The sequence below is a fragment of the Anopheles merus genome, unplaced genomic scaffold, assembly GCF_017562075.2.
Source record: "Anopheles merus strain MAF unplaced genomic scaffold, AmerM5.1 LNR4000147, whole genome shotgun sequence".
Classification (NCBI taxonomy): Eukaryota; Metazoa; Arthropoda; class Insecta; order Diptera; family Culicidae; genus Anopheles; species Anopheles merus.
The window spans coordinates 38,960-64,477 of record NW_024427727.1 but is presented as its reverse complement, the minus strand read 5'-3'; the positions used below and the strand labels follow the sequence as shown (position 1 = coordinate 64,477).

At 41.8% G+C, this 25,518-nt stretch overlaps 2 protein-coding genes and 1 pseudogene across 2 annotated transcripts; all 3 read left to right on the top strand.

The window, feature by feature from the left end:
* The first annotated feature begins 235 nt into the window (after positions 1–235).
* On the top strand, positions 236–15,319 carry LOC121601694 (annotated as a pseudogene).
* A 5,636-nt stretch (positions 15,320–20,955) lies between these two features.
* LOC121601693 lies at positions 20,956–21,410 on the top strand. Its single transcript, XM_041930502.1, has 2 exons — positions 20,956–21,112; positions 21,176–21,410. Exons 1-2 carry the CDS (start codon positions 20,991–20,993, stop codon positions 21,408–21,410), a joined length of 357 nt encoding a protein of 118 aa, XP_041786436.1. The 5' UTR covers positions 20,956–20,990.
* On the top strand, positions 21,240–22,030 carry LOC121601696 (putative nuclease HARBI1). Its single transcript, XM_041930505.1, has 2 exons — positions 21,240–21,622; positions 21,692–22,030. Exons 1-2 carry the CDS (start codon positions 21,455–21,457, stop codon positions 21,794–21,796), a joined length of 273 nt encoding a protein of 90 aa, XP_041786439.1. The 5' UTR covers positions 21,240–21,454; the 3' UTR covers positions 21,797–22,030.
* The last annotated feature ends 3,488 nt before the right edge of the window (positions 22,031–25,518 follow it).

Below are 25,518 nucleotides of genomic sequence, written 5' to 3'. Positions count from 1 at the left end.
GTTTGATATTACGAACCACCCGAAAACGTAACAGTGGCGACGAGTGATAAAAAAAAGTGATGTTAAAAGAAAATTGTATGTGTATGTGAACATTAACATTATTCCGTGATAAAATTGGTGTTAAAGACAAATATAGCAGCGAGTGAATTGTACGAGAAAAAAAAAAGAACTATCAGTGAAAGAAGTATTGTGAAGAAAAGTGGACAAAATTCCGTCTAAACGCAAGCGCAGCAGAATGAATCCAAGTGGCAGCGAATCATCGGAAGAGGAGCAACGACGGCTTTCGCAGATGTTTTGGCAGCAGAGCGCAGCAGCCGTACTCCAGCCTGCAAGCGGATCGTCCAGTGCGTTCGTGTTGGGGTCATTGGACCAGCAAGCGCGCGGTCAAGTGGCGTCAGTGCAGAATCCGCCATCGCTTGTAACAGCGCCGGCACAAAAGGCGGGGGTGCCGCCATCGCTGAGTGCTGCTCCCGGGCAGAATGCGACGATATCGCCATCGTATAATACGGGACAAACGCTTTCTTCCCAACCACAAAATGCTTCGTCACCCGATCTAATGCAGATGATTTTACAATTGCAGATACAAATGAACCAGTTGATGATGCAGAAACAACACCAGCCAGAGCGTCAATCTGTGTCCGTTCCAGTGCTTAATCCGGAGCAAATACTGGATTCGTTAAGTTCCCATGTAAGAGAATTTCAGTATGACGAGGAAGCTAAAATTACTTTTGCGGCTTGGTATGCACGATATGAAGATTTTTTCGCAAAAGATGCATCGAGGTTGGAAGATGAAGCGAAAGTGCGTTTGTTAGTCAGAAAGTTAGGTGCTGCGGAGTATAATCGTTACGCTAATTTTATATTGCCGAGGTATACGCGAGATTTCAGTTTCCAAGAAACGATAAATAAGCTAACGGCTCTGTTTGGTAATAGGGAATCTCTATTAAGCAGAAGGTATAAGTGCCTCAATACAACAAAGGCTCGTGGGGAGGATTATTTGTCGTATGCGTGTCGTGTAAACCGTGTGTGTGTAGATTTTGAAATCGGCAAGATAAGTGAGGAACAATTAAAATGCCTAGTGTTTGTATGTGGAATTAAAAATGAAGAAGATGTGGAAATAAGGACACGTTTGCTATCGCGTATCGAAGATCGTACAGATATAACGCTAGAAAGCTTGACCGCCGATTGTCAGCGTATTATCAATTTAAAAGAGGACAGTGCTATGATAGAAAAAGTTCACGAGGGTAATGTTTATGCCGTAAAAAAAGATGTTAAACAGCAACAGGGGTTCCAGCACAGGCAACGAAGCAAGCAACAGTTAAAGTTTTACCGATCATGCTGGTCATGCGGAGGACAGCATTTACAACGTGATTGTACTAGAAAGCGTATTGTGTGCAACGTGTGTGGTAAACAAGGGCACATAGGGAAAAATTGCTTTCACCGAAGAAAACCGTTTGGATTCCGTCGAAGGAATGATAGTGCAGATCTACGTGTGGTTCGAGTAAATGCTATGAGCGTATGTGGTCGGCGGAAGTTCGTGCCTGTAAAACTGTTTGTTATAAGGTTTGTTACTGTGAGGTTACAATTAGATACAGCTTCGGATATTACGGTTATAGATCGTCAGTTATGGAAAAGAATTGGGAGTCCATGTTTAAGGCCAGTGACAATAAGAGCCAAAACAGCATCTGGTGCTAGGTTGCAGCTAAACGGAGAATTTAGAGCACAAGTTGGGATTAAAGAAAAAAGTCTAGTAGCAACAATACGAGTGGCTGATGCGAATTTACGATTGCTTGGTACAGATTTAATCGATCGTTTCAATCTGTGGTCTGTACCGATGGATAGATTTTGCTATTATATTTCGGAAAATCGAGAGAGGCCAGCGGAAAGTGTAATGTAGATAGAGCAAATTAAAGAGCAATTTCCGACAGTTTTTCGCAACACATTGGGATTATGTACTAAGGCAAATATAAAGCTGAAGTTAAGAGAAGGTGTTGCATCTATTTTCCGTCCCAAGCGGCCTGTAGCTCATGCCATGGAGAGTGCCGTAGATGATGAGTTGAATAGATTAGAAAAACTCGGAGTTATAACACCTACAAATTTTTCTGAATAAGCGGCTCCCATAGTAGTAGTAAGGAAAGCAAATGGGCAAATTAGAATATGAGGCGATTATTCAACAGGGTTGAATTCATCTTTATGTGCTCATGAATACCCGCTTCCATTGCCCGATGACATATTCGCAAAGCTATCAGGATGCCACATATTTAGCAAGATAGATTTATCTGATGCGTTCCTTCAAGTTCAGATAGACGAAGATTACCGACATATTCTAACAATCAATACGCATCGTGGCCTATACTACTATAATCGCCTCCCACCAGGCATAAAGGTTGCCCCAGCAGCTTTTCAGCAACTGATCGACACAATGCTAGCTGGAACTAAGAGAGTGTGTGTGGGTATATGGATGATTTAATCATCGGAGGCGCAACCGAAGCAGAACATGATAGGCATTTAAAGGATGTGTTAAAGCGAATCGAGGAATATGGATTTACGATCAGAAACGAAAAATGCGAATTTAAAACGAATGAAATAAGATACCTGGGGCACGAAATTGATAGTCAAGGTTTAAGACCAGATCCAAATAAGATTGCAGCGATAAGGAATTTACCGGAGCCTACAAACCTCACTGAGATTAGATCGTTTCTGGGAGCCATTAATTATTATGGAAAATTCGTGCCGAATATGCGACAGCTCCGATTTCGCTTGGATGAATTATTAAAGCACGGAGAGCGTTTCCAGTGGGATCATAAATGTAAAGAAGCGTTTGATCGGTTTAAGAAGATACTTTCATCAAATTTGCTCCTCGCGCACTATAACCCTAATGAAAAGATAGTGGTATCAGCTGATGCATCCTCAGTTGGGTTAGGAGCTACATTGAGCCATAGGTATGCGGATGGTAGTATGAAAGTGGTTCAGCACGCTTCGAGAGCGTTAACAGAGGCAGAGAAACGATATAGCCAAATTGACCGTGAAGGGTTGGCAATAGTTTATGCAATAACAAAATTCCACAGAATGTTATATGGACGGCATTTTTTTACTGCAGACGGATCATCGACCGCTATTGCAAATTTTTGGCTCTAAGAAAGGCATACCGATTTATACAGCAAATAGATTGCAAAGATTTGCATTAACTCTGCAATTATACGATTTTGAGATCGAATACGTAAGAACTGAGCAGTTTGGCAACGCGGATATATTATCCAGATTGATAAAAAACCGTTCGCAACCAGAGGACGATTATGTTATCGCCAGTATAGAGATGGAAAGAGATGTAAAGGCTATGGCGATAGAGGCTATGAGTAATTTTCCTATAAGCTTCAGGGAAATAGAAAGGCATACATCGGCAGACGCGATGCTACGTAAAGTGCGACATTATATACAAGATGGTTGGCCAACAAGCGTGTCTTACGGTAATGAGCTAGCATGTCTTAATAGCAGAAAGGATGCTTTAACGCTTATTGATGGTTGTATTCTTTTCGGGGAGAGAGTGGTGATACCACAAAGATTGCGAGAGCGTTGTTTGAAGCAATTGCACCAGGGTCATCCAGGTATGCAAAGAATGAAGTCAGTTGCACGAAGTTATATAAATTGGCCATTCTTGGATAGAGATATAATGGAGTATGTCAGAACATGTTCATCGTGTGCAACTGCCGCAAAATCACCACCACATGAATCTCCACAGGCTTGGGGTAAAACTAACACTCCATGGGAGCGCATACACGTAGATTATGCAGGACCCATTGATGGGGAATATTTTCTGATTGTAGTTGATGCACACTCTAAGTGGCCGGAAAAATTCAAGACACCAAGTGGTACATCAACAGCTACGATAACTATGTTGAGAGGATTATTCGCCCGGTTTGGCATGCCGGTGACTTTAGTAACAGATAATGGTACGCAATTTACCAGCGAAGCATTCAGTGATTTTTGTTTGAAAAATGGTGTGCATCATATGAGAACAGCGCCGTTCCACCCTCAGTCAAACGGCCAGGCCGAGCGTGGATTCGTTGTGGATTCGTTTAAAAGGGCATTGCGGAAGATAAGAATTGGTGGCATGGCGTTACAAGAGGCAATCGACATATTCCTGCAAACGTATAGAACAACTCCAAATCCTCAGGTAGAGCAGAACAAATCACCCGCAGAGCTCATGTTTGGAAGACATATTAGAACCTGTTTTGAGTTACTGCGGCCGCCACCAAGCCTAGAGAACCAAGCCACATACAACAGCACGAGATTATTCAAACAAAGCGATCTAGTATTTATCAAAGAGTATAGCCGAAACAATTGGAAATGGATACCTGCGGTTATAGTTAGAAAGATTGGCCACGTAATGTATCTGGTGCAAACAAATGATCGGCGTACTAGGAGGTGTCATATGAACCAGATAAGACAACGATTTTATGAAAGCACTGAAAACAGGTCATTAGCTAGCATTCCTCTAAGTGTTTTGTTGGAATCATGGAATTTACCGTTACCGCCGCAAACCACGATCAATCCTAGCGAGACAGAGACACCCGTTGCATGTACGTCTATACCTCAGACTCCTTCGACGTGCATGTTACAGCCAGAAAGCGCGTCACAGCCAACAATAGCATCATCAAGGTCGACGCAGCATACCCCTTGTCATCGCGAAGCCCAACAGCCACTTGCACCTCGTCGCTCTTCTAGAAATAGAACGGTACCACGAAGGTTTGCACCCTATCGTATGAACTAAAAGGGGGAGATGTTGTGACGAGTAGAAAACGCCCTTAGGCACTCAGGAGCTGCGCGCCTCGGAACGTGAGTGTGTTCGGGTTTAGCCAGGGATACAAACGTGAGGACACTCTCGGATAAGCGGTCAAGCTAGTAGGAACGCGATTAGGAAGTAAGCGGAATAAAAAGTATCCTGTTAGCTGTATAAGTAAACGCGTGTTGTTTAACGTTTGATATTACGAACCACCCGAAAACGTAACATGCTGCTGCTGCAGCTGGGCGGAATGCGTCCTCGCCCGATGAAGCTGGGGGCTGCAGCATGGGTGGAATGACCCCATTCGATGTTCCAGCAGCAAGGCGGAAAGCTGCCTCGCCTGTGGTGCTGCTGGCGTTGCTGAGGCTGCAACCCGACGACCTTCCTTGTCGCCGAGAGTGTGTGTTCGGCTGCCCCTGTGGTCGCCAATGATGGGACGGCAGCCGGGGACCTCGGTGTTGGCGGCGGTGGCGACCCAAACCGTTCGCGGTGTCGCGTAAGCACGGGGACTGGTGCCAACGCGATGGCCGCTGCGATGATGCAGCAAAAACGAGATGGGCCCGATCGCGATGGCGTCCGCGGGTTCTTGTTGGGATCCCCCTTACGCTGGAGGATCCCATCCTCGTCGCCACTGTTATGTTTAAACACTTTTGCTTTATTCAACACTTATTAAACATACGATATAAATAAAATACATGATGAACAAACACTTTAAACGCATACTGTATGGGCCGCACACCAGCCGCACCGAGCGCCCCTGCCGAGAGCTCCTGCTCGATCGGCTCGCTAACACACTCTAACTGGCCGCTCGGCACACACTAAGCCTTGCGCTGCTTAGTGTGTGCGGCAGTGTGCGTGACACACTCGCGTCCTCCTGGACGTTGACTGGTGGTAGCGCAACTGCCACGGCAAGTCCAGGGGTCGGCACGGCTGCCCACAACACCCTATGCTTTCTCAACGCTCTTTGATTTAAATTAAATGTTTTACATTAACCAACATTTTTCGATCCCTCTCAACAATACAGGGTTTTCGAGGATTATATAGACATGTTCAGCGAGTTGTAGATTCGTTCAGGCATATAATAGACTCTTCCAGCGAGATATAGAATTGTTCGGAAGTAGGCGTAGACATGTTCGGTTATACTGTAGAGCTGTCACTTTCGTACCCCTTGGACTGCAGCTTGGATCATTCTCATCAGGAGGTAAACAAACAGTTTTCGAAAAAATAAGCTTTTTTCAACTAATTTATGTATTAAACAGCTTGGGTAATGATTATTAACTACTTTTAGGACTTTTAAGAATGAAAAATTGAACCCTGCGGCACAGTGTGTAAACAAAACAAATGACAGCTCTACAGAATCGCTGAACATGTCTACGCCTACTTCCGAACAATTCTATATCTCGCTGAAAGAGTCTATTATATGCCTGAACGAATCTACAACTCGCTGAACATGTCTATATAATCCTCGAAATCCCTGTAATATCTGATGTTTTGTTGCTATGCAATGTAACTTGAATATAATGTATGACATGGTATATTTTTAAATTATCACGGAAGTAGTGAGATTTATCATGTGCCACACCCATAGCATTTACTCGTCATAATCCCAGTTAATTTATTAACACATCTAATTTTGTTCTGCTTTTCAGATGAAGACAATATTTTTTCGAACGACAATGCGAACGAATCAGTAGTTAATGTTTCAAATGAGCAGATGGATTGTTCTGATGACACAGGTACAGTATCGGACATTAAGATAGGACCCTGTTTTTTCATCGCACCGTGCACTTGTTTTACCACGTTACTTGTGTTTGTTTGTTTGTTTGTGTGTGTGTGTGTGTGTGTGTGTGTGTGTGTGTGTGTGTGTGTGTGTGTGTGTGTGTGTGTGTGTGTGTGTGTGTGTGTGTGTGTGTGTGTGTGTGGTGTGTGTGTGTGTGTGTGTGTGTGTGTGTGTGTGTGTGTGTTTGTGTGTGTGTGTGTGTGTGTGTGTTGTGTGTGTGTGTGTGTGTGTGTGTGTGTGTGTGTGTGTGTGTGTGTGTGTGTGTGTGTGTGTGTGTGTGTGTGTGTGTGTGTGTGTGTGTGTGTGTCTGTGTGCGAGTGCGCGGGTTTGTGTCTGAAAAACGTAGCTTGCCATGATGTCATATTGCGTTGAAAGTATTGATAATGTTTGTTATCATGTGAAACAGCGTGCGTACACACTTGGATAAAAGCTAAAATTTGCATCGACAGCAGCGCTTGTTCCTTGGACGAAAACGCAGGTGTGCTGATTCATGTGCATGCGACATCGATGCGAAATGGACACGCGCACAATAGCAAAGAACTCGGCATTCCCTCACAGGTGTTTCTCCAGTGCAGGCCATTGAAAGGCCTGCGTGCATCTCTGCGTTGAAGCTCGTGTGTGCATAGGAAACTTTGTGCGTGCCTTGAGCTTGCGCGCAGTTGTTCTTTTCAATGGGCGTTTTGTTTCATGATCGCGGCAGTATTCTGTTCTCGATTTAAATGGGTAGAAGCTCACTCACTTACTTATAGATAGTTTTTATCCATACACTTTTTTCGCTGCTCTACAACGATGTAATTCATCACGTGTAGAAGCGGAACGCAGGCTGAGCACGGGATCAGCCGTATCCAACTTTTTAACCAGCGCGTTCTTGACGGTCCAAGCAAGTAATGTTAGTAACAATAGGTCGAGGTAAACATTGTACCGATTATCAGCGCCATATGATAAAGCGAATGGCTGCTGCTGGCATTAAGCGCAAAACGATCGAGTTCATAATGGAACGATCGCGCTTTTGTGGCAGACGCGCTTCGGACAACCGAAACGTGCTTAGACAACCAAAACGCGCTTGGACAACCGAAACGCGCAAGTCAACCGGACGTCCTCAGAAGACCACGGTGAAAGAAGACCGTAAAATTGTTAATATATCGAAAAAACACTGATCGCGAGGGCGGTGGTCCTGCTTATTACATCAAAAACCTTACCCAAAACACAAAAAAACAACTACCAAATCTATCCGAAACGACATACTTGTGACAACAAACACACACACACACACACACACACACACACACACACACACACACACACACACACACACACACACACACACACACACACACACACACACACACACACACACACACACACACACACACACACAAACCTGGCCCAACGGGTGCATGCTGCGTTGAAAAAACCAGGGTCCTATCATTTTGTCCGATACTGTATGCCTTAACTTGTTATTTTCATTTAAAATGCTTAACAGTTCTACGTGCGTTTTAATTAAATGATTATCGAAACAAAAAAAAATTTAATACATTGAGTTTAAAACTATGAAAAACATATTATACATGGTCCACGCAAAATTTGAAATAATGGATGGTTAGACTCTTTTAAAACGTTTATTGCGTTATTAAGAAGACTAAGACAACTGATTAGCTAGCTTGCTCAAATTACCATTCGACGGAACCGAATGCTTGTGGAAGTTCAGATATAAAATAGGGATACATTACATATTTATAAACGCTTTACGATATGATTTAACGTTTTGATCATATTTCTCATCAAATTGTAAAATTTTTTGGTCTAAGAGTATTAGGCCGAAAATACACGGACTTGAACTTCGCGGCCGCGGAATTTCGCATGATGAAAAAGGTATGAATATGACAGTACGGAAAAGATGCTGTTGACAGTTTGTGTATGGGTTTGACAGCATTTCCGCATCCGCGGTCCGCAATTCCGGTTCGTGTATTTTCGGCTCTGTAGAGAGAGGTCTTGCAACCGAAATTCATAAGAAAAAAGAGCATTCTAATCTAAATGTGTTATTAACACTATTATTAGGTTATTAGGATATTTGTTGAAGTATGTTTTCTAATAAAACATAGGGGCTTAACAATTTGATTCCTTCCCATTATTCCTATCATTCCATGTTTTAAAGTTTTATTATTCTAAGAACCGGATTGCTGGTTCGGATGCGACTGGGTGTCAACTGTAACAATGCTTCTAGAAGACCCAAAAAAAATTCCGTTCCAATTTTTGGCGACACTTTCTATGTGTCAAACCGTCCTTGTTTTAGCATCAATGTACAGTCAGTCCAAAAAGTATTCGTCTAGCTGAATATTTTACAGAAAAAGGCGAATTATGGCTGCAATACGTATGGAGCGATAAAAGTAATGATGAGGTTTGATAAAGGGACCATCAATACACACGTTTTGCTAAAAAATAAGCATTTAAATAGTGCAATACCAACCAAAAATACATAAAAAACTAAAAAAGTCGTTTGATGGGCGCGCAAAAAGTCCATCTAGCTTTTTAGTTATTTATGCTGGGCAAACACTACGCAGACGTGAATAAAATTTATTATTATCAATCTGCTGGTGACTTCCTTCTAAATTAATGTATTTCTGTTGTTTCAATTGCACTTCAAGCGATCAGAGAGGCACTTAAGGCGGGAGAGTTAAATGATTGGAGCATGATGACGAAAATCATATCTTTAACTTATGCATAACCTATCCTACCCATTTTTGAAGGTTACAAAATGTGTGGGAGGCCTCGTTCCTTCATTTTATCAGAGTTTGGCCATTTTTCTGACACTAATAGTGTGACAAACTGCCATGAAATCAGTTATCCTTGACGGTTAATCTAACGAAAGAAGCGGGCTAATGTCAAAAAAATCAAATATTACTCAGTATTCAGTGCATTTTTTAATGGCCAATACGATCAGGAAAAGAGATGGGTCACATTTGGTTGATGGGTCATGCTGCATTTCATCGTAGCTGGTCATGTAATAGCTTGAATGAGTGAGTTGTTACAAACATGTTTTTTTTTAATAATACCATACACAGAAAGTGGCCAAATCTGTTAAGGTCCATCAAATAATTCAGGAATTTATTTCAAATTAGGCTCTACTATCATATTAAAACATGTTTAAATCGCCAAGGTCATACGGCCGACGTCTACCATAACGAAAACAGTCTACTATGATGCAGCATCAAAATCTCGTGTAACGGTAGCTCTATGGTGTCATGATACTAGGGCTCAGTGGGGAAACGTGAGCTAGAAAAAAGATTCAAATTGATAGGAGACGAGATGGGGAAACATATTCTTGCAGTTTTTAAGTACTTTGGGTGCCAGTTCTGAGAAATTGTACATAAAAAGTATCACATGTTTCAAGACCAGTCGAGCTGGAGAACATACAGAGCATTGTCATTTGCCCAACACACCAAACCTGCAGAAACTATACTGATGAAAACGATTTGGTAGGCTCTCAATGTGATATCAAATGCTAATTTTTCAATGGAACTAGGCCACGTGAACCGGAAATGCAATATTTCTCCCTGAGAATAATTGGAACAAGTCTTGTAGGATGAGTGGGTCAAAAGTATGCCTTTTTTGAGGTTCAAATGAGTTCATGCGTTATGCAAGTAGTCATCAATAGTCATAAATGCAATAACAAATAAGATCAGGACATTTTTTGATTCCATAACCTTTGTTTTCACACGCATATTACGCCAAAATCCTGATAGACGAATACTTTTTGGGCACCAATCAAATGACTTTTTAGTTTTTTTAATTTAATTTAGTTGTTTTTGAACTATTTCAATATTTATTTTTAGCAGTACGTGTGTATTGATAGTCCTTTCATCAAACCCCAAGATTGCTTTTACCACCCCATGCCTATTGCGGTCATAATTCGCCTTTTTCTGCAAAATATTCAGCTAGACGAATACAGGCGGTCCCCGAGATACACGGTACCTCTTATACGCGGATTCGGTGATACGCGGTTTTCCAAATTTGACAGTTCTTTGAGCAAATTGTACTGATTTGACACATCCATTGTGAAATACCAAATAATTTCCGTATTGATCAAATGTGAAATACCATTTCAAAACGTTTAAAACTGTTCAATTCAGTAGAAACATATCAAATAATTAATTTGGTGGCTTAAACAACCCCCTACTTGCAAAATTGCAAGTACGAAAATTAGTGATAATATCACGAAAATTAGTGATATTTTGGCTGGAAATCACGAGATTCGACTTACGCGGAAATTCGAGATACGCGGTATTTTGCGGCCGTTTTCAGTCCCCATTAACCGTGTATCTCGGGGACCGCCTGTATTTTTTGGACTGACTGTATGGCCTACTTCGATCGTAATGTCACGGGCGTTTCATTTCTGTGAAAAACGCACCAACCCGCGACAATCACGGCTGCCTTTGATTTTGTTGTAAAACTTTTACGTTTTTTGGAACAATGAGCTCGCAGAAAATTTGTTGCGGTACAGAAGTTGGAAGCCTACCAAGGGATCGAGCAGGCGGCAGAGAGCCTCGGATTGCAGATAAACGAGGCAAAGACCAAACTGATGGTGGCAACATCAGCGGGCCCACCAACAAATAATCAGAATCTACGTAGGCGTGACGTGCAGATAGGTGAACGCACTTTTGAAGTCGTCCCACAATTCACCTATCTTGGGTCAAAGGTCAGCAACGACAACAGCATGGAAGCTGAGGTGCGCGCAAGGATGCTGGCTGCCAACCGGTCATTCTACAGCCTGAAAAATCAGTTCACCTCAAAGAACCTGTCGCGACGGACGAAGCTGGGACTATATAGTACCTATATAGTACCAGTACTCACATACGCCTCTGAGACATGGACACTGTCCAAATCTGACGAAACCCTCTTAGCCGCGTTCGAGAGGAAGATGCTCAGAAGGATACTTGGCCCCGTATGTGTGGAAGGACAATGGAGGAGCCGCTATAATGACGAGCTATACGAGATGTACGGCGACCTCACTGTCGTACAGCGTATAAAGCTCGCCAGGCTCCGGTGGGCTGGCCATGTTATACGCATGGAAACGGACGACCCAGCCCGTAAAGTCTTTTTAGGCCGTCCACAAGGACAGAGGAGGCGTGGTAGGCCCGAATTGAGGTGGCAAGATGGCGTGGAGGCGTCAGCCATTAAGGCCGGGATAACGGACTGGCAGACGAAGGCGCGAGACCGTGAGCGGTTTCGGACACTCCTGAGGCAGGCCAAGACCGCAAAGCGGTTGTAGTGCCGGATAAACAAACAGAAGTTGGTCGTCTAGAAGCAGTGTAAAACAAATATTCTCTAAGCAACATATGCAATTTGGCGGCATAAGCGGGGAATTGAAAGGAAATTGATTTTATTTCATTATTTCAATATGTTATACAGACGGAATAGAATTCGGATTGTACATGACGGTCAAAATTGATCTCTCGCAAGTGGTCAATATGTAAAGTTGCTCATACAATGTAGTACAGTCTGAACTCATTGGTTGAACTTCGATTCCCTGCCAACTATTGAATATGTGCTTTTTAGTTGGCACGTTTCTCCATACAAAAAAATCTGAAATTTTTCTCGGCATGCCATGAGATTTTTGTGAAATTTTCAAAAACCGGGGTTTCCATACAAACGCATGCATTTTAATTGAACTGTCAGCCAACTGTCAAGCGTTCAACTAAAAAGCATGCCAACTAAAAAGCGTTCAACTATTGAATTCGGACTGTACGAGTATTCTTCTTCTTTTGCACAACAACCGTTGTCGGTCAGTCAAGGCCTGCCTGTACCCACTAGTGGAGTGGAGCTTGGCTTTCAGTGACTTTTTGTTACTGTAGCATGATACTCAGTCCTACGTATGGGGGCACGGTCTATTCGGGGCTTGAACCCATGACGAGCATGCTGTTAAGTCGTTCGAGTTGACGACTGTACCACCAGACCGGCCCTGTAGTACTATTTTTTTTATTCAGCATGAACGGTCCGAGAAGGCCGTATTGCTATACAGTAAGTATTCGCTAACTGGATGCTTTTTAACTGAAATGATTTTTAACAGGATGTTCGCTAACTGAGATGGATCCCAGTTAAAAATCACTTGTACGTCAAACGTACAACATCCGACATCCTACGCATGCGAATGGAAAAAGAAAAACCATGGGAATGGTTTTGATTTGATTGATTTGATGGTTATAATTTTCATTTCAAATAACGAACATCGTCCCCTAACAGGAAAGTAAAAATATCTCAGTAAGCGAACACTTACTGTAGTACTATATTAGAATAGTGCCAAAATATGAGCATATCTACTTATTTAATAACGACTCAATCAATAACATATTTATTATTTTGCATTTTGATCTTTACTTCATTAAATTCTAAAAAACAAAAGCAAAAAAGAAATGGATCCAAAAATACACAAGTCATTGGGAGCAAAAATTACCACGGGAAACAAGAAGTAAGAAAGGAAAGACGTTTGCATATTGCTAAATATGTGACCAGGATGTGAGAAGCACCGGTGGATTAGCCGACTTAAAAAAAAAACATGGAAAATCCACAAAACATATTAATAATAATGGAAAATTATCGGCCTCAGTACAATTTTTCGATCGAAAAAATTCGATCGATCCGGCTGTCATTTTGGTGTCATTTGACACTCATTTCGCCGCCAAGGTGTTCATTTTACTGGTCTTTTTGAAAACTGGTATACCATGACACTCACGAGCAAAATGAACTATGCTACAAAAATTCGATCGTTCCGCTTTGTATGGGGAAAAATCCGCGACGCATTGAGCTGCGGAAATTTTCGAATATCAGAATAATTCCATAAATCCATAAGGTTGATGGTTTTGAAAAACGTTATGTAATAGCAAGTTGGTAATTGTTTTGGGTCTTTTTCAATATTTTGTGTGATAAAAATTATTTGTTAAATATTTAAAAATGGTTAGCCTACACTAAATACTGAACTCGATGGGAATCGACTTCATATAGGAGTATGAAAGAAATAGTTATACTGTCTGTTTTACGTGAGCGCCTATCGAATTTTTTCGATCAAAAAATGGTGCTCAGGCCAAATGTCTCTGCTAGAGATTTAGAAAGTATTGTTGATCTTTCTAAACGCATTTTAAAGACTCCAATATAGCTCAAAATTTAAAATTAGATAGAACGAAAATTCAAGCTATTCAAACCAATGTTATCGGTAAAGCTGGATTCTAGGAGCTTCTACATATAATAAAACTAACTGCTTCAATTTACTAGTCGATGAGTCAACAGACCTTTCGGGAGTGAAATCTTTGGCCATGATCTTAAGAACGAGCATGTGGCAGACCGATCAACTTATTGTAAACGACTTTTTCTATCATATCGAAACGGTAGTGGATGCGAGCGCGGTTAACTTATATGAGATGATCAAAAAGAAGTATGAGTTGGATGATGTTCCATACAAATTTAATATGATCGGATTCGGTTCCGATGGTGCAAATGTAATGATGGGCGCACATCACTCAGTGGCTAGTATGATTAAGCAAGATTGCCCAAATGTCTTTATTATAAAATGCATATGCCATTCCTTAGCTCTTTGCTCTTCATATGCTTGCAAACATATCCCATGAACGGTTGAGCAGCTATGTCGAGATGTGTATAATTTTCTAAGCTCTGGAGGACAGCGTGGGAGTTATTTTAAGGAACTACAAACAATCGTCGCACTGAAGCCTCTTAAAATGCTGCATCCCTCTGCCACACGATGGTTATCGTTGGAATCAGTAGTAGTACGCATGTTGGAGAGGCATGATGTACTTTTGATGTACTTTAATTTGGTGGATGTTCGCGCCGACAAATCAACAAAAGAAAAAATGAACGCGATCCGGATAGGTCTGGAAGATCCAACAGTCAAGTTATATCTAACATTCTTGAAGTATATCCTACCAATAATCAACCAGATAAATAGATTCTTTCAATCAGAATCACCTGAACTCTGTCGGCTCCACGGCGACATTACAAGATTATACCGAACAATTCTGGACAACTTTTTAACTGCTCAATATATGGACGTCTTAAAGATGTGAGCAAAGTTGTGTTCTGCCAGCAAAATTACAAACCAATAGACAAGTTGTACATCGGCACAGAAAGTATGCAGCTAATAGAACAACTCCTACACAACCACATCATAAGTCAACAAACAGCAAGGGAGGTCACAACAAATATGATAAACTTTTATGTAACATTATATAACCAAATCACAAGCCGTATCGATTTAAGTGATCCTATTCTTATTCATTGTGCAATATCGGATCCAAATCATGTAGCAAACAAGAAATTTGAGGCAATATATCCATTGCTAAAAATGTTCCCTAACTTGATATCAGTAGCAGAGCTACAAGTCGTCGATATGGAGTATCGGGAAATAAGGAACATAGGGTTAAAGGATTTCCAACCAGAGGAGTTGATTTCTAGTGTAGCTTTTTGGAATAAAAGAATAAATGCTTAATCGTACGGCGCTCTGATGGAAATTTTGCATTTTCTGTACTGCGAAGAGTCGTACCAGCTTTGTTATCTCTTCCACATTCTTCGGCTTGCGTGGAAAGACTTTTTACCCAGTATAACCTTAATAAAACAAACTAAGGAATCGTTTGTCACCCGAGGCATTGGCAGGATTATTGGCTTCCAAAGAGTATGTAAAGTTACATAAAACATCGAATGGAGACATCGAAATCACCAGTGACATGAATAAGAAGTTTAACAGTAACATGTAAAACATGAAAAATTGGTAAGATGTTTGAAAGAAGATATATTTTTGATTGCCATTCCATTAACTAAACTGAGTTTTCGCAAAAAAAACAAAAAAATTGCAGACATCCGCGAGCAAAATTTGCCAAAATGTTAACCCTGTGAATTTGAAAAGTAAGTTTTGTTGCTGTTTTGATTTTGATAAACGAAAGCAAAGAGAAAAACTAAATAAGAAAGTTAGATAATTGATAAAACAATTCTAATCCATTCCACAGGTCTCAAACGTTTAAACGTGGTATTAATCTGGGATACCGAGAACTATGATTTACATTCAAGTTATGTAATAAATGATTTCAAATAAATGAATTTTATGAAGAGAAACGAATAAGCAATAAATGTGTTCAAATGATGTGCGGTATATAATAACCCTCCCCCCCCCCCTCCGCTCATCAACACTTTCTAGCAGGTTTTCAAATGTCAAAACCTACCGAAAAATACCGAATGTTTGTAAGGTCCTACCGAAAACTTCTTCTTCTTCTTTTGGCTCAACAACCGTTGTCGGTCAAGGCCTGCCTGTACCACTTGTGGGGTTGGCTTTCAGTGACTTTTGGATCACCCCCCCATAGCAGGATAGTCAGTCCCACGTATGGCGGCACGGTCTAGTTGGGGCTTGAACCCATGACGGGCATGTTGTTAAGTCGTACCGAAAACTACCGATAAAAATATAGAGCTCCTAACGAAATCCGCATAAATAATCTGGCCGAACTGATGATGTTGCTATGGTTATTGAATGATGTTTGCTCCAATCTGCTATCTTGTTCGCAGTTTCCTATAGAGTCTGTTCCCGAGTTACGCGGTTTCACGTTTTTTGACTTAAATACTATTGGCAGTAGTGCAAACAACCAGCGTTTTGTATGGTTAGGAAGGGAATTAATTTATTTCAGATAGAAACTTATAACCACAGTGAATCATAGGTTACTATGATTAAAGTTATTCGTTATACAAAATATCGGCATACTATCAACTCATAACACTCCTCCTTAAGCCGATTATTTTGTTATACCCATCAATGTCCGGCTACGTTCTAATTTGATGCGTTGTAGGGGTTTCGTTAATCCATCTGCAACCTGATCTTCGGTATTCAAATAATCGAGCTGCACAATTTTTCGATCCAACGCATTTTGTATAAAATGATGTCTAATATCAATATGTTTGGTTCTTGGTGTGTATCCACCATTTTTAGCAATACATATTGAGCTTTGATTATCACAAAACAACTTGATTGGGTCATGCTTACCAAACTGCGTTAAGAATCCCTGCCACCAGGACACTTCTTGTACAGCTGCAGATAATGCCATATACTCTGCCTCACATGTGGACAACGTCACCGTTGCTTGTCGTTTGCAACTCCAAGAAACCGCTCCTCCTTGGATTTTGAATATACAGGTGTCCCCCGAGATACGACTGTATTTGGGACCGAAAAAAAGTCCCAACGCAAGGCGTAAGTCGAAAAAGTCGTATGTCGAATATCTGTCAATGTAAACTTTATAACCTAAGTTGAAGAGCCGAAATCTATGATATAGTGTTTTTTATTTGAAACAATGTTCGACAATGTATTAATTGTACACAAAAAGTCGTTTACACGATATAGATATAGGTAGTTGTGGTATCTTTGGAAATGTGTGTGTAACGGTTATCAGCTCTACTTCTTCTTGTTTGGCACAACAATCGATGTCGGTCAAGGCCTGCTTGAACCCACTAGTGAAGTGAGCTTGGCTTTCAGTGACTTATTTTTACCATAGCAGGATAGTCAGTCCTACGTACGAGGGCACGGTCTATTCGGGGCTTGAACCCATGACGGGCGTGTTGTTAAGTCGTACGAGTTGACGACTGTACCACCAGACCGGCCCGGGTTATCAGCTCAGAAATTCAAAAATATACATCAATTGCTTCTCGATGGCAACTTTTAACTGTCAAAATCAAAATCGTCGTATCTGCGAATCGTCGTAACTCGAGGGGGTCGTAACTCGGGGTACGCCTGTATATCCACTTGTTGATTTACGATCATCTGCGTCAGCGGCCCAATCAGCATCTGAATAGCCGACGATCTTATTATCACCAGATGAGAAATACTTCAACTTCATAGAAGATGTCCCTCTGAGATACTGCATTAAATGTTTGACGGCCTGCCAGTGACTTGATCCGGGGTTGGTGTTGTACCGACTCAGCTGGTTGACAGCAAACAGGATGTCAGGTCTGGTACATTGAGCAAGATACATTAGGCATCCTATGGCTTCTTGATACGGTATATTCGCCATTTGTTCCAGCTCTTCTTCCTTTTGAGGCGACATTTTCGATGTAAGGCAGTGTTTATTGGAGTGGACGTGGCTTTTGAATCTTGCATGATGAACCTAAAACTGTTTCAATATAGGCTTCCTGATCCAGCGCTATTCCATCTTCCGAATACGTAATGCGGATCCCTAGGCAACTTTTTGCTGGTCCGAGATCTTTCATTTTGAACGTATTTTGCTCAACTGCACCTTCAATTGAATTTTCATGTCCACGTTATTTGAAAAATCATCAAGTCATCCACATACATTGCAACAAATAAAATTTTGCCTTTGTCAATCTTGAAGTAGACACACGTGTCGTATTTTGATTGCTTCATGCCTAGCTTCTTGAGCGCTGTGTCTAATTTCACATTCCACACCCGGCTTGATTGTTTTAGCCCGTATAGAGCTTTGTTTAGGCGGCACACCATTGTTCGCTTATTATGCTGCTCAAAGAATGGGGGTTGCTCCTATATATATACCTTGGAGAAAAGTGGTGATGGCATCCATCTGATCTACCATGAGATTGTGTCTAGCAGCGAGCGCAAAAAGGTATCTCAGTGAACTGTGACGTACCACTGGCGAGTAGGTTTCGTCGTAGTCCACCCCCTTTCGCTGAGAAAATCCTTTTATCACTAACCGTGCCTTGTGGCGGTCGATGTTTCTAGCAGCATCATACTTGGTCTTGAAAACCCATTTGCACTTAATTGATTTTCTTCCTTCTGGCAGCGCTGATAAACTCCACGTGTTGTTTTCCATCAGCGCCTGGTACTCTTTTTCCATCGCTACCTTCCATCGTTCGGAGCCGTTATGCGACAAAGCATCCTGATGGCTAACAGGATCGTCATCTGTAACTTCCCTCCTGGCGTTGGATTCGGTCATGGCAATACCACTAAATTCTCTAGCTGCTCGTGAACTGCTTTCCTCTGTTTTCTCAGCATTGTTCCTTCCTGGCTCCGGATTGCTGTCGATGAACCACTAGTTTGGCAACTGTTGGATTCATGCTGAGAAGGAAAGGAGCTAGGCAGTCCTTTTGTTGAAATTATGAAATCATTATAATTGCCTGGCAATCTGTGCTCCCGACCGCTGCGCCTCAACACCGGCGACCTTGCTGAATATGAATCTTGTCGCGGTGGGAGCACGGGGGTCACGTCGATCACAGAATTATCAGCAGCATCATCAGAATTAACCAATTTTCCGTCGAAATCTTCGCTAATATCTCCAACCTCATTGGAAAATTCATTGAAGGCTTCATCGTTATCGCTATCTTCTTCACTCGGCGGTGTTTAAGTCGAAGGATAGCTCGGTGCAAGAGAAATCGTCTCTTCGTGTTCCAAAAGGATCATCTTTTTTACACCTGTTTCCAGCTACGTTCGAATCTCGTGCCGTTTGTATCGAATCACAAACCGCCTGCTTCGAATCGGATGCCACTACGATCGAATGCGTGCATCGCCTTCAACTACGGTCGAATCGTGTGCCACTACGATCGAATCGTGTGCCGCTATCATTGGATTTCTGAAAGGTAAAGCATAGTAAACGGTTTGTTTACGGTTGCAAACTGCTTCCTTCTTTGCGGATGGAAATTAGTTTGTAAAATTTTAATAAAAGGTAATTATTCACTGATTACACGTAAAATACTTGTTATCAACGAATATCGTGGTCCCTTGTTGATGGTAAAATCCTTGTTTTCAACTAATATTCGGTGTCAGTTGTTGATGGTAAAATCCTTGGTTTCAACCAATATTCGTGGGGTTTACCTATAATCAGAGAATAAATCCCTTTTATTAGTATTTTACCAACGAAATGCCGTTGGCGAAGAAGGAAACAGCTTTCAAACGTAGACAAACAGTTTACTATGCTCTTGCTTTCAGAAATCCAATGGTAGCGGCACACGATTCGATCGTAGTGGCCTACGATTCGACCGTAATGGAATCCCGCTGTGCAAAGCGACGGAAGAAATCATGGCGTTCGGAGAATTTTATCATGCCTTCTTTTTCCCTCCAACGGCAAATTTGTCAAGCAGCTCGTCGAGCTACCCGTCCCTGGCTCCGCCTCATACCCCTCGCCTGAGCGCGCTGTCGAAGGTTTGGATGTGTTGGTGCGTCAGCCGGCCAATCGCTGTCAGCCGTCGTCCGTGCTTTTTCCCTCCATAGCGCTATCTCTTTCTCGCGTATGGCCAATGCTCGCGAGCTGTTATGGCGCTTACAAAAGCCGTTCACAATCATTGCGGTGATGAAGTTTAATTTTTACAAATCAAACCTAAAAAGCGCAATGAGTTCAATCGCTGGAATGTAAAAATGACTATGGAATGAATACGCTGAACCCTAAGTCGCATCAACACGTTCGGCATTGGCAGTCCCTGGGACATGTCATGCTTAATGCTTAACACGTTCAGCTCGATAACTTTGTTACCCTAAGCTTTTGGTTTCGTATGGTGTAGATTACACAGATATCTTGAGCCATCTGCGCGTGGGTGTGAGCGTGCGTGTGTGTGCAACACTTTCGCCAAATGTGTTTTCTTCCGCAATGTTATGATCCATCGGTCAAAGAAAGGAAGGTGTACATGAAAGGCGGAAAGACGAATTGAGGCCCCTGTAAATGGTAACTGATGAACGGGGGGGAGGGGGTACTGGCACACAGCTGTTGGGAGATTGAACAGTATACTTAAATTGCTGGCGGGAGGGGAGGGGGCATGGGAACCCTACGATCATCGGAAACAGGCCCTAAAATTGTTGTCGCCATAGGGGTGGGGAGGGGGAGGGGGCAAATGATTCTCCAGCCACGGGGCCCCAACGACCATCTTTCCGCGGGCCCTTGTCGCTAATACTCTGTCCACTTGTAAACATACGGCATACTACAGACTAGAGATCTTCGGCGACCGCCTAGACCGCCTACCGTTTGATCCGCCGCTGGTTCATGACGGTGTTTCTTTTGATAGTGAGGTGCATCCTTCCCCTGCCTGCTGCGTATGCATCGGGCAGGAGACAGTGTGGCAGTATGCAAGTTGCACGCTGGATAGGAGCGGTCCCGCGGCACCGCCATCATTCCGCACATCTGCATGCCCGTCGTTGGTTCTAACCGGTCATGAACAGTCCGCCGTAGCAAGAGCTGACTATAGGCCCGATTATTAAACACAAACGGAAATGACACAAGACAAGTTCGTCAAGACAAACGGAAAATAGACATGCATTTTGAAACCGTTCTTGTCATAGACAAGTTTCGTTAAATTTTTTCTTTCGTGAAAGCTGTGTCAAAGCCTTTGTCGATGTGTCAAAATGTTCAAAATCAAAATAAAAAAACGTAAACAAGTTTAATTAAGATACAGACGTTTCGCAAGCTAACAACAATCCTTGTTTTAAAAATCGAAATGATTTTCTCCCACTTCGTAAGTGACGATAGCAGCAGTGATGAAGAAACAACGGTTGATCTGGCAAAACAGCGCCGACTGCTTCGAAGTGTTTTCGACCCGTTACAGCTTTCTAACCAAGCGTGAGTTAAGCATGCAGCTCATTTGTGTAAACCGTGTTAAACATATGTGGTTGTTCTTTTCAGATTTAAGAAAAATTTTCGTGTAGCGAAGGAAATTTTCCTTGACATTCTGGCGGAGATCGAGCCCAAGTTCCCACCGGTTAAGGGAAAGGGGCTTAAGCCAAATGAAATTTTGGCTGCTGCTCTGCGATTTCTAGCTGAAGGCAGCTACCAAAATGGAACCGTTAATGATTACAAAATAGCTATTGCCCAGCCTACTTTCTCGGTAGCCTTTGCAAAGTGTTTGCAAAGTGTTTGAACATTATCGAAGAAACTCTTGGGAACAAATGGATCTCTTTAGCGATGGAACCAAATGAGCAACAAGATGCACGACGATACTTCTTCTCAAAAAGTGGCATTCCTGGTGTAGTGATGTGTGTTGATAGTACACACATAAAAATTATTGCACCTGTGGACGATTACGATCAGCATTATAACCGGAAGGGCTATTACAGCCTAAACGCGATGATTGTAAGTAAAGCTTTAAGTTTTTTCGTGTGATGTTGTGTACTTCAATATTTTTTTTCTACGTACCGGTAGATTTGCGACCATCTCATGAAAATTCGGTATGTGAATGCCAAATTTGGAGGAGCCAATCACGATTCACATATTTGGAATGTAAGTGGAATGGACAACTTTTTCTAAACAAAACATCGAAGCGGAGAAACTGCATTCAAGCTACTAGGTAATACATTAAACCATCCTATGGTGTTGCTTCCCGCAACTGGAATAGTGCTCGTTCGAATGTTTTGATTAAAACAATGCGCGGTTTCTTATAACGTCGTAACTTGTGTATTGCTCGTGATGTTACAAAAAAATCCGTACTTGTTCGAAAGAGACTTATGTTCTCCGCGGCCATCCCTTTTATACTTTTCTACTTTCTCCCGAAGACACACACTCTCTCTCTCTCTCTCTCTCTCTCTCTCTCTCTCTCTCTCTCTCTCTCTCTCTCTCTCGTCCTAATCCCGAAGAAAGGTCGTTTCCCTTAATTCCATGTCTCTTTACCTATGGGGCTCCCTCTCGTGGACGGTATCGTAACCTATACGCAGAGGCGGATTTATCCATCTCGGGGCCCTAAGCGGGGGATATAATTGGGGCCCCTGGTTTCCTTAAAAGTCCACAAAATTATATCGCATTTTTTAAATATCTTGTTACGAATACCAAACATGTCATCCTGATTTCGTTAGGGATTAATTTTCTTCTGTCGTTTTTTTATGGCAGTTAGTTAATTACTTTAATAGCATCTATCTTTTTCTTCTTTTATCTTTTAGCCGGTCTCATGGTACAGTCGTCAACTCGTACGACTTAACAACATGCCCGTCGTGGGTTCAAACCCCAAATGGACCTTGCCGCCATACGTAGGACTGACTATCCTGCTATGGGGGGAAATCAATTAGTCACTGAAAGCCAAGCCCACAAGTGGTACAGGCAGGCCTTGACCGAAAACGGTTTATGTGCCAAAGAAAAAAATCTTTTTCTTCATTGGCATAACAACTGTTGACGGTCAAGGCCTGCCTGTACCCACTTGTGAAGTGGGCTTGGTTTTCAGTGACTTTTTGTTACCGTAGCAGGATAGTCAGTCCTACATATGGAGGCACGGACTATTCGGGACTTGAACCCATGACGGTCATGTTGTTACGTCGTACGATTTGACGACTGTCCAGACCGGCCCAAATAGCATCTATAGCCTTCGTGTAATCAAGCTAACATATTTTGCATATTTTTAGGATGTGCATCATCGTTGTTTCCGGTAGTGCAAAAATAAGAACTATATTCACATACCAGCTATACTAGTGTTACTAGTGTTTGGTGTAAAGAAGCATTTCATTGTATGTAGTAGTTTTTCAACACAAGAACGGATAAGGTCGTTTTACTAAGCTAAGAGTCTTTTATATTGAAATGAATCAATGAACAATAAAATGATAAACTGTAGTTATCAAAACTCCAGACTTTCCGAATTTCAGTACAGATCTAGGCATATCTAGATAATGGCTTATCTGGAAAACCTGACAAAAAATCTGAATTTTACTTCTTATACTTTTGTATTTTTAGAGCAGAGTTTGCAATACATTTGTTTGCTCATTCATGTACATGAGCAGTGAAAGCCACTATACAAAACTTGTGTGATTTCCTGTTTCACAGATAAATAAAATGTGCCTGAAATCCAAGCGTCCGACAATGATTATCCTGCACGTATTTTTAGTCTTTTCGTCCTTCAGTAGATCAGGAGAGGATTTATTGTTTTTATATGGAAGAGTGCAAAGGTTTATAAAATATGTTTTGGCCTTCAAAAATTATCTCCAAAGTTCGTAACAACTTTTAATTGCTATAAACGTTATCAACACATTCCACACACTTACTTGTTAGAATGTACTACTTTGAGAATGATTTAGTTTTCCGTCCATTTGTGCATAAATAACAAAAAATAAATCGCTTATAAAAGTGAACTAACATGTGGAAGTTTAGCTCGGGGCCCCCTTTAGGCCGGGGCCCCCCGCGGCCGCTCAGTCCGCTTATAGGAAAATCCGCCACTGCCTATACGGTATTTTGTTTGTTTACATTTTGTCGGACCGTTGTACTGTCACAACACTCCCCCCCGTGTTTTGACGTGTCAATACACGCTAGTTTGGTCCGACCTCTATTTTTGCAATCTTAACTGCTGGTCTTTCTAATAATCGCCCACTTGCCATTTGTACGAGCACGCGCCTAACCTCACCATCAGGAGCTTGGTCTGCCCTAACTATTCGTCCTTTTGGCCAACTGCCCCGTGGTAAATTTTCATCGATAACTAGCACTAAATCGTCTACCTTTAAAGGATTGCATCTTGTAAACCATTTACTGCGCTTTGTTAACGTCGGCAGGTATGATTTGATCCATTTGTGCCAAAACAGATCCGCGTATTGTTGTGACGTTTCCCACGTGTTTTTAAGCGCGATCGCTGCATCATTAAACGCAGTGCAGGGTTTAACGCCCGCTGAGCTGCCTATTAGAAAATGGTTAGGAGTAATAGGCGCATCCTCCTCCCTATCAACCGGTACCTCTGTCAACGGACGGGAATTGATTGCGTTCTCGACTTCCATCAACCAGTTGCGAAAGATTTCATCGGTGGGGTTTCGAGCAAAACGAATTCCGTACAGCGTTTTCTTTACGGACTGAATTAGCCTCTCCCAGGCTCCTCCGAAGTGTGGCGCACCTGGGGGATTAAAAGACCAGTTAATAGAAGGTATATTGATCTCGTCTATAAGCTCATCCTGATTAATCTTTTGTAGGATCTGTAGGAGGAAATCTTTTTCTTCATTGGCATAACAACTGTTGTCGGTCAAGGCCTGCCTGTACCCACTTGTGAAGTGGGCTTGGTTTTCAGTGACTTTTTGTTACCGTAGCAGGATAGTCAGTCCTACATATGGAGGCACGGACTATTCGGGACTTGAACCCATGACGGTCATGTTGTTACGTCGTACGATTTGACGACTGTCCAGACCGGCCCAAATAGCATCTATAGCCTTCGTGTAATCAAGCTAACATATTTTGCATATTTTTAGGATGTGCATCATCGTTGTTTCCGGTAGTGCAAAAATAAGAACTATATTCACATACCAGCTATACTAGTGTTACTAGTGTTTGGTGTAAAGAAGCATTTCATTGTATGTAGTAGTTTTTCAACACAAGAACGCATAAGGTCGTTTTACTAAGCTAAGAGTCTTTTATATTGAAATGAATCAATGAACAATAAAATGATAAACTGTAGTTATCAAAACTCCAGACTTTCCGAATTTCAGTACAGATCTAGGCATATCTAGATAATGGCTTATCTGGAAAACCTGACAAAAAATCTGAATTTTACTTCTTATACTTTTGTATTTTTAGAGCAGAGTTTGCAATACATTTGTTTGCTCATTCATGTACATGAGCAGTGAAAGCCACTATACAAAACTTGTGTGATTTCCTGTTTCACAGATAAATAAAATGTGCCTGAAATCCAAGCGTCCGACAATGATTATCCTGCACGTATTTTTAGTCTTTTCGTCCTTCAGTAGATCAGGAGAGGATTTATTGTTTTAATATGGAAGAGTGCAAAGGTTTATAAAATATGTTTTGGCCTTCAAAAATTATCTCCAAAGTTCGTAACAACTTTTAATTGCTATAAACGTTATCAACACATTCCACACACTTACTTGTTAGAATGTACTACTTTGAGAATGATTTAGTTTTCCGTCCATTTGTGCATAAATAACAAAAAATAAATCGCTTATAAAAGTGAACTAACATGTGGAAGTTTAGCTCGGGGCCCCCTTTAGGCCGGGGCCCCCCGCGGCCGCTCAGTCCGCTTATAGGAAAATCCGCCACTGCCTATACGGTATTTTGTT

What these genes read in the sequence shown, in the direction of transcription:
- LOC121601696 (XM_041930505.1), top strand. Translation starts at nt 21,455, where the DNA reads ATGGAACCAAATGAGCAACAAGATGCACGACGATACTTCTTCTCAAAA. An exon ending in ACAGCCTAAACGCGATGATT is followed by an intron (nt 21,623 to 21,691) that starts GTAAGTAAAGCT and finishes ACGTACCGGTAG; the next exon opens with ATTTGCGACCATCTCATGAA.
- LOC121601693 (XM_041930502.1), top strand. Translation starts at nt 20,991, where the DNA reads ATGATTTTCTCCCACTTCGTAAGTGACGATAGCAGCAGTGATGAAGAA. An exon ending in TTACAGCTTTCTAACCAAGC is followed by an intron (nt 21,113 to 21,175) that starts GTGAGTTAAGCA and finishes TGTTCTTTTCAG; the next exon opens with ATTTAAGAAAAATTTTCGTG.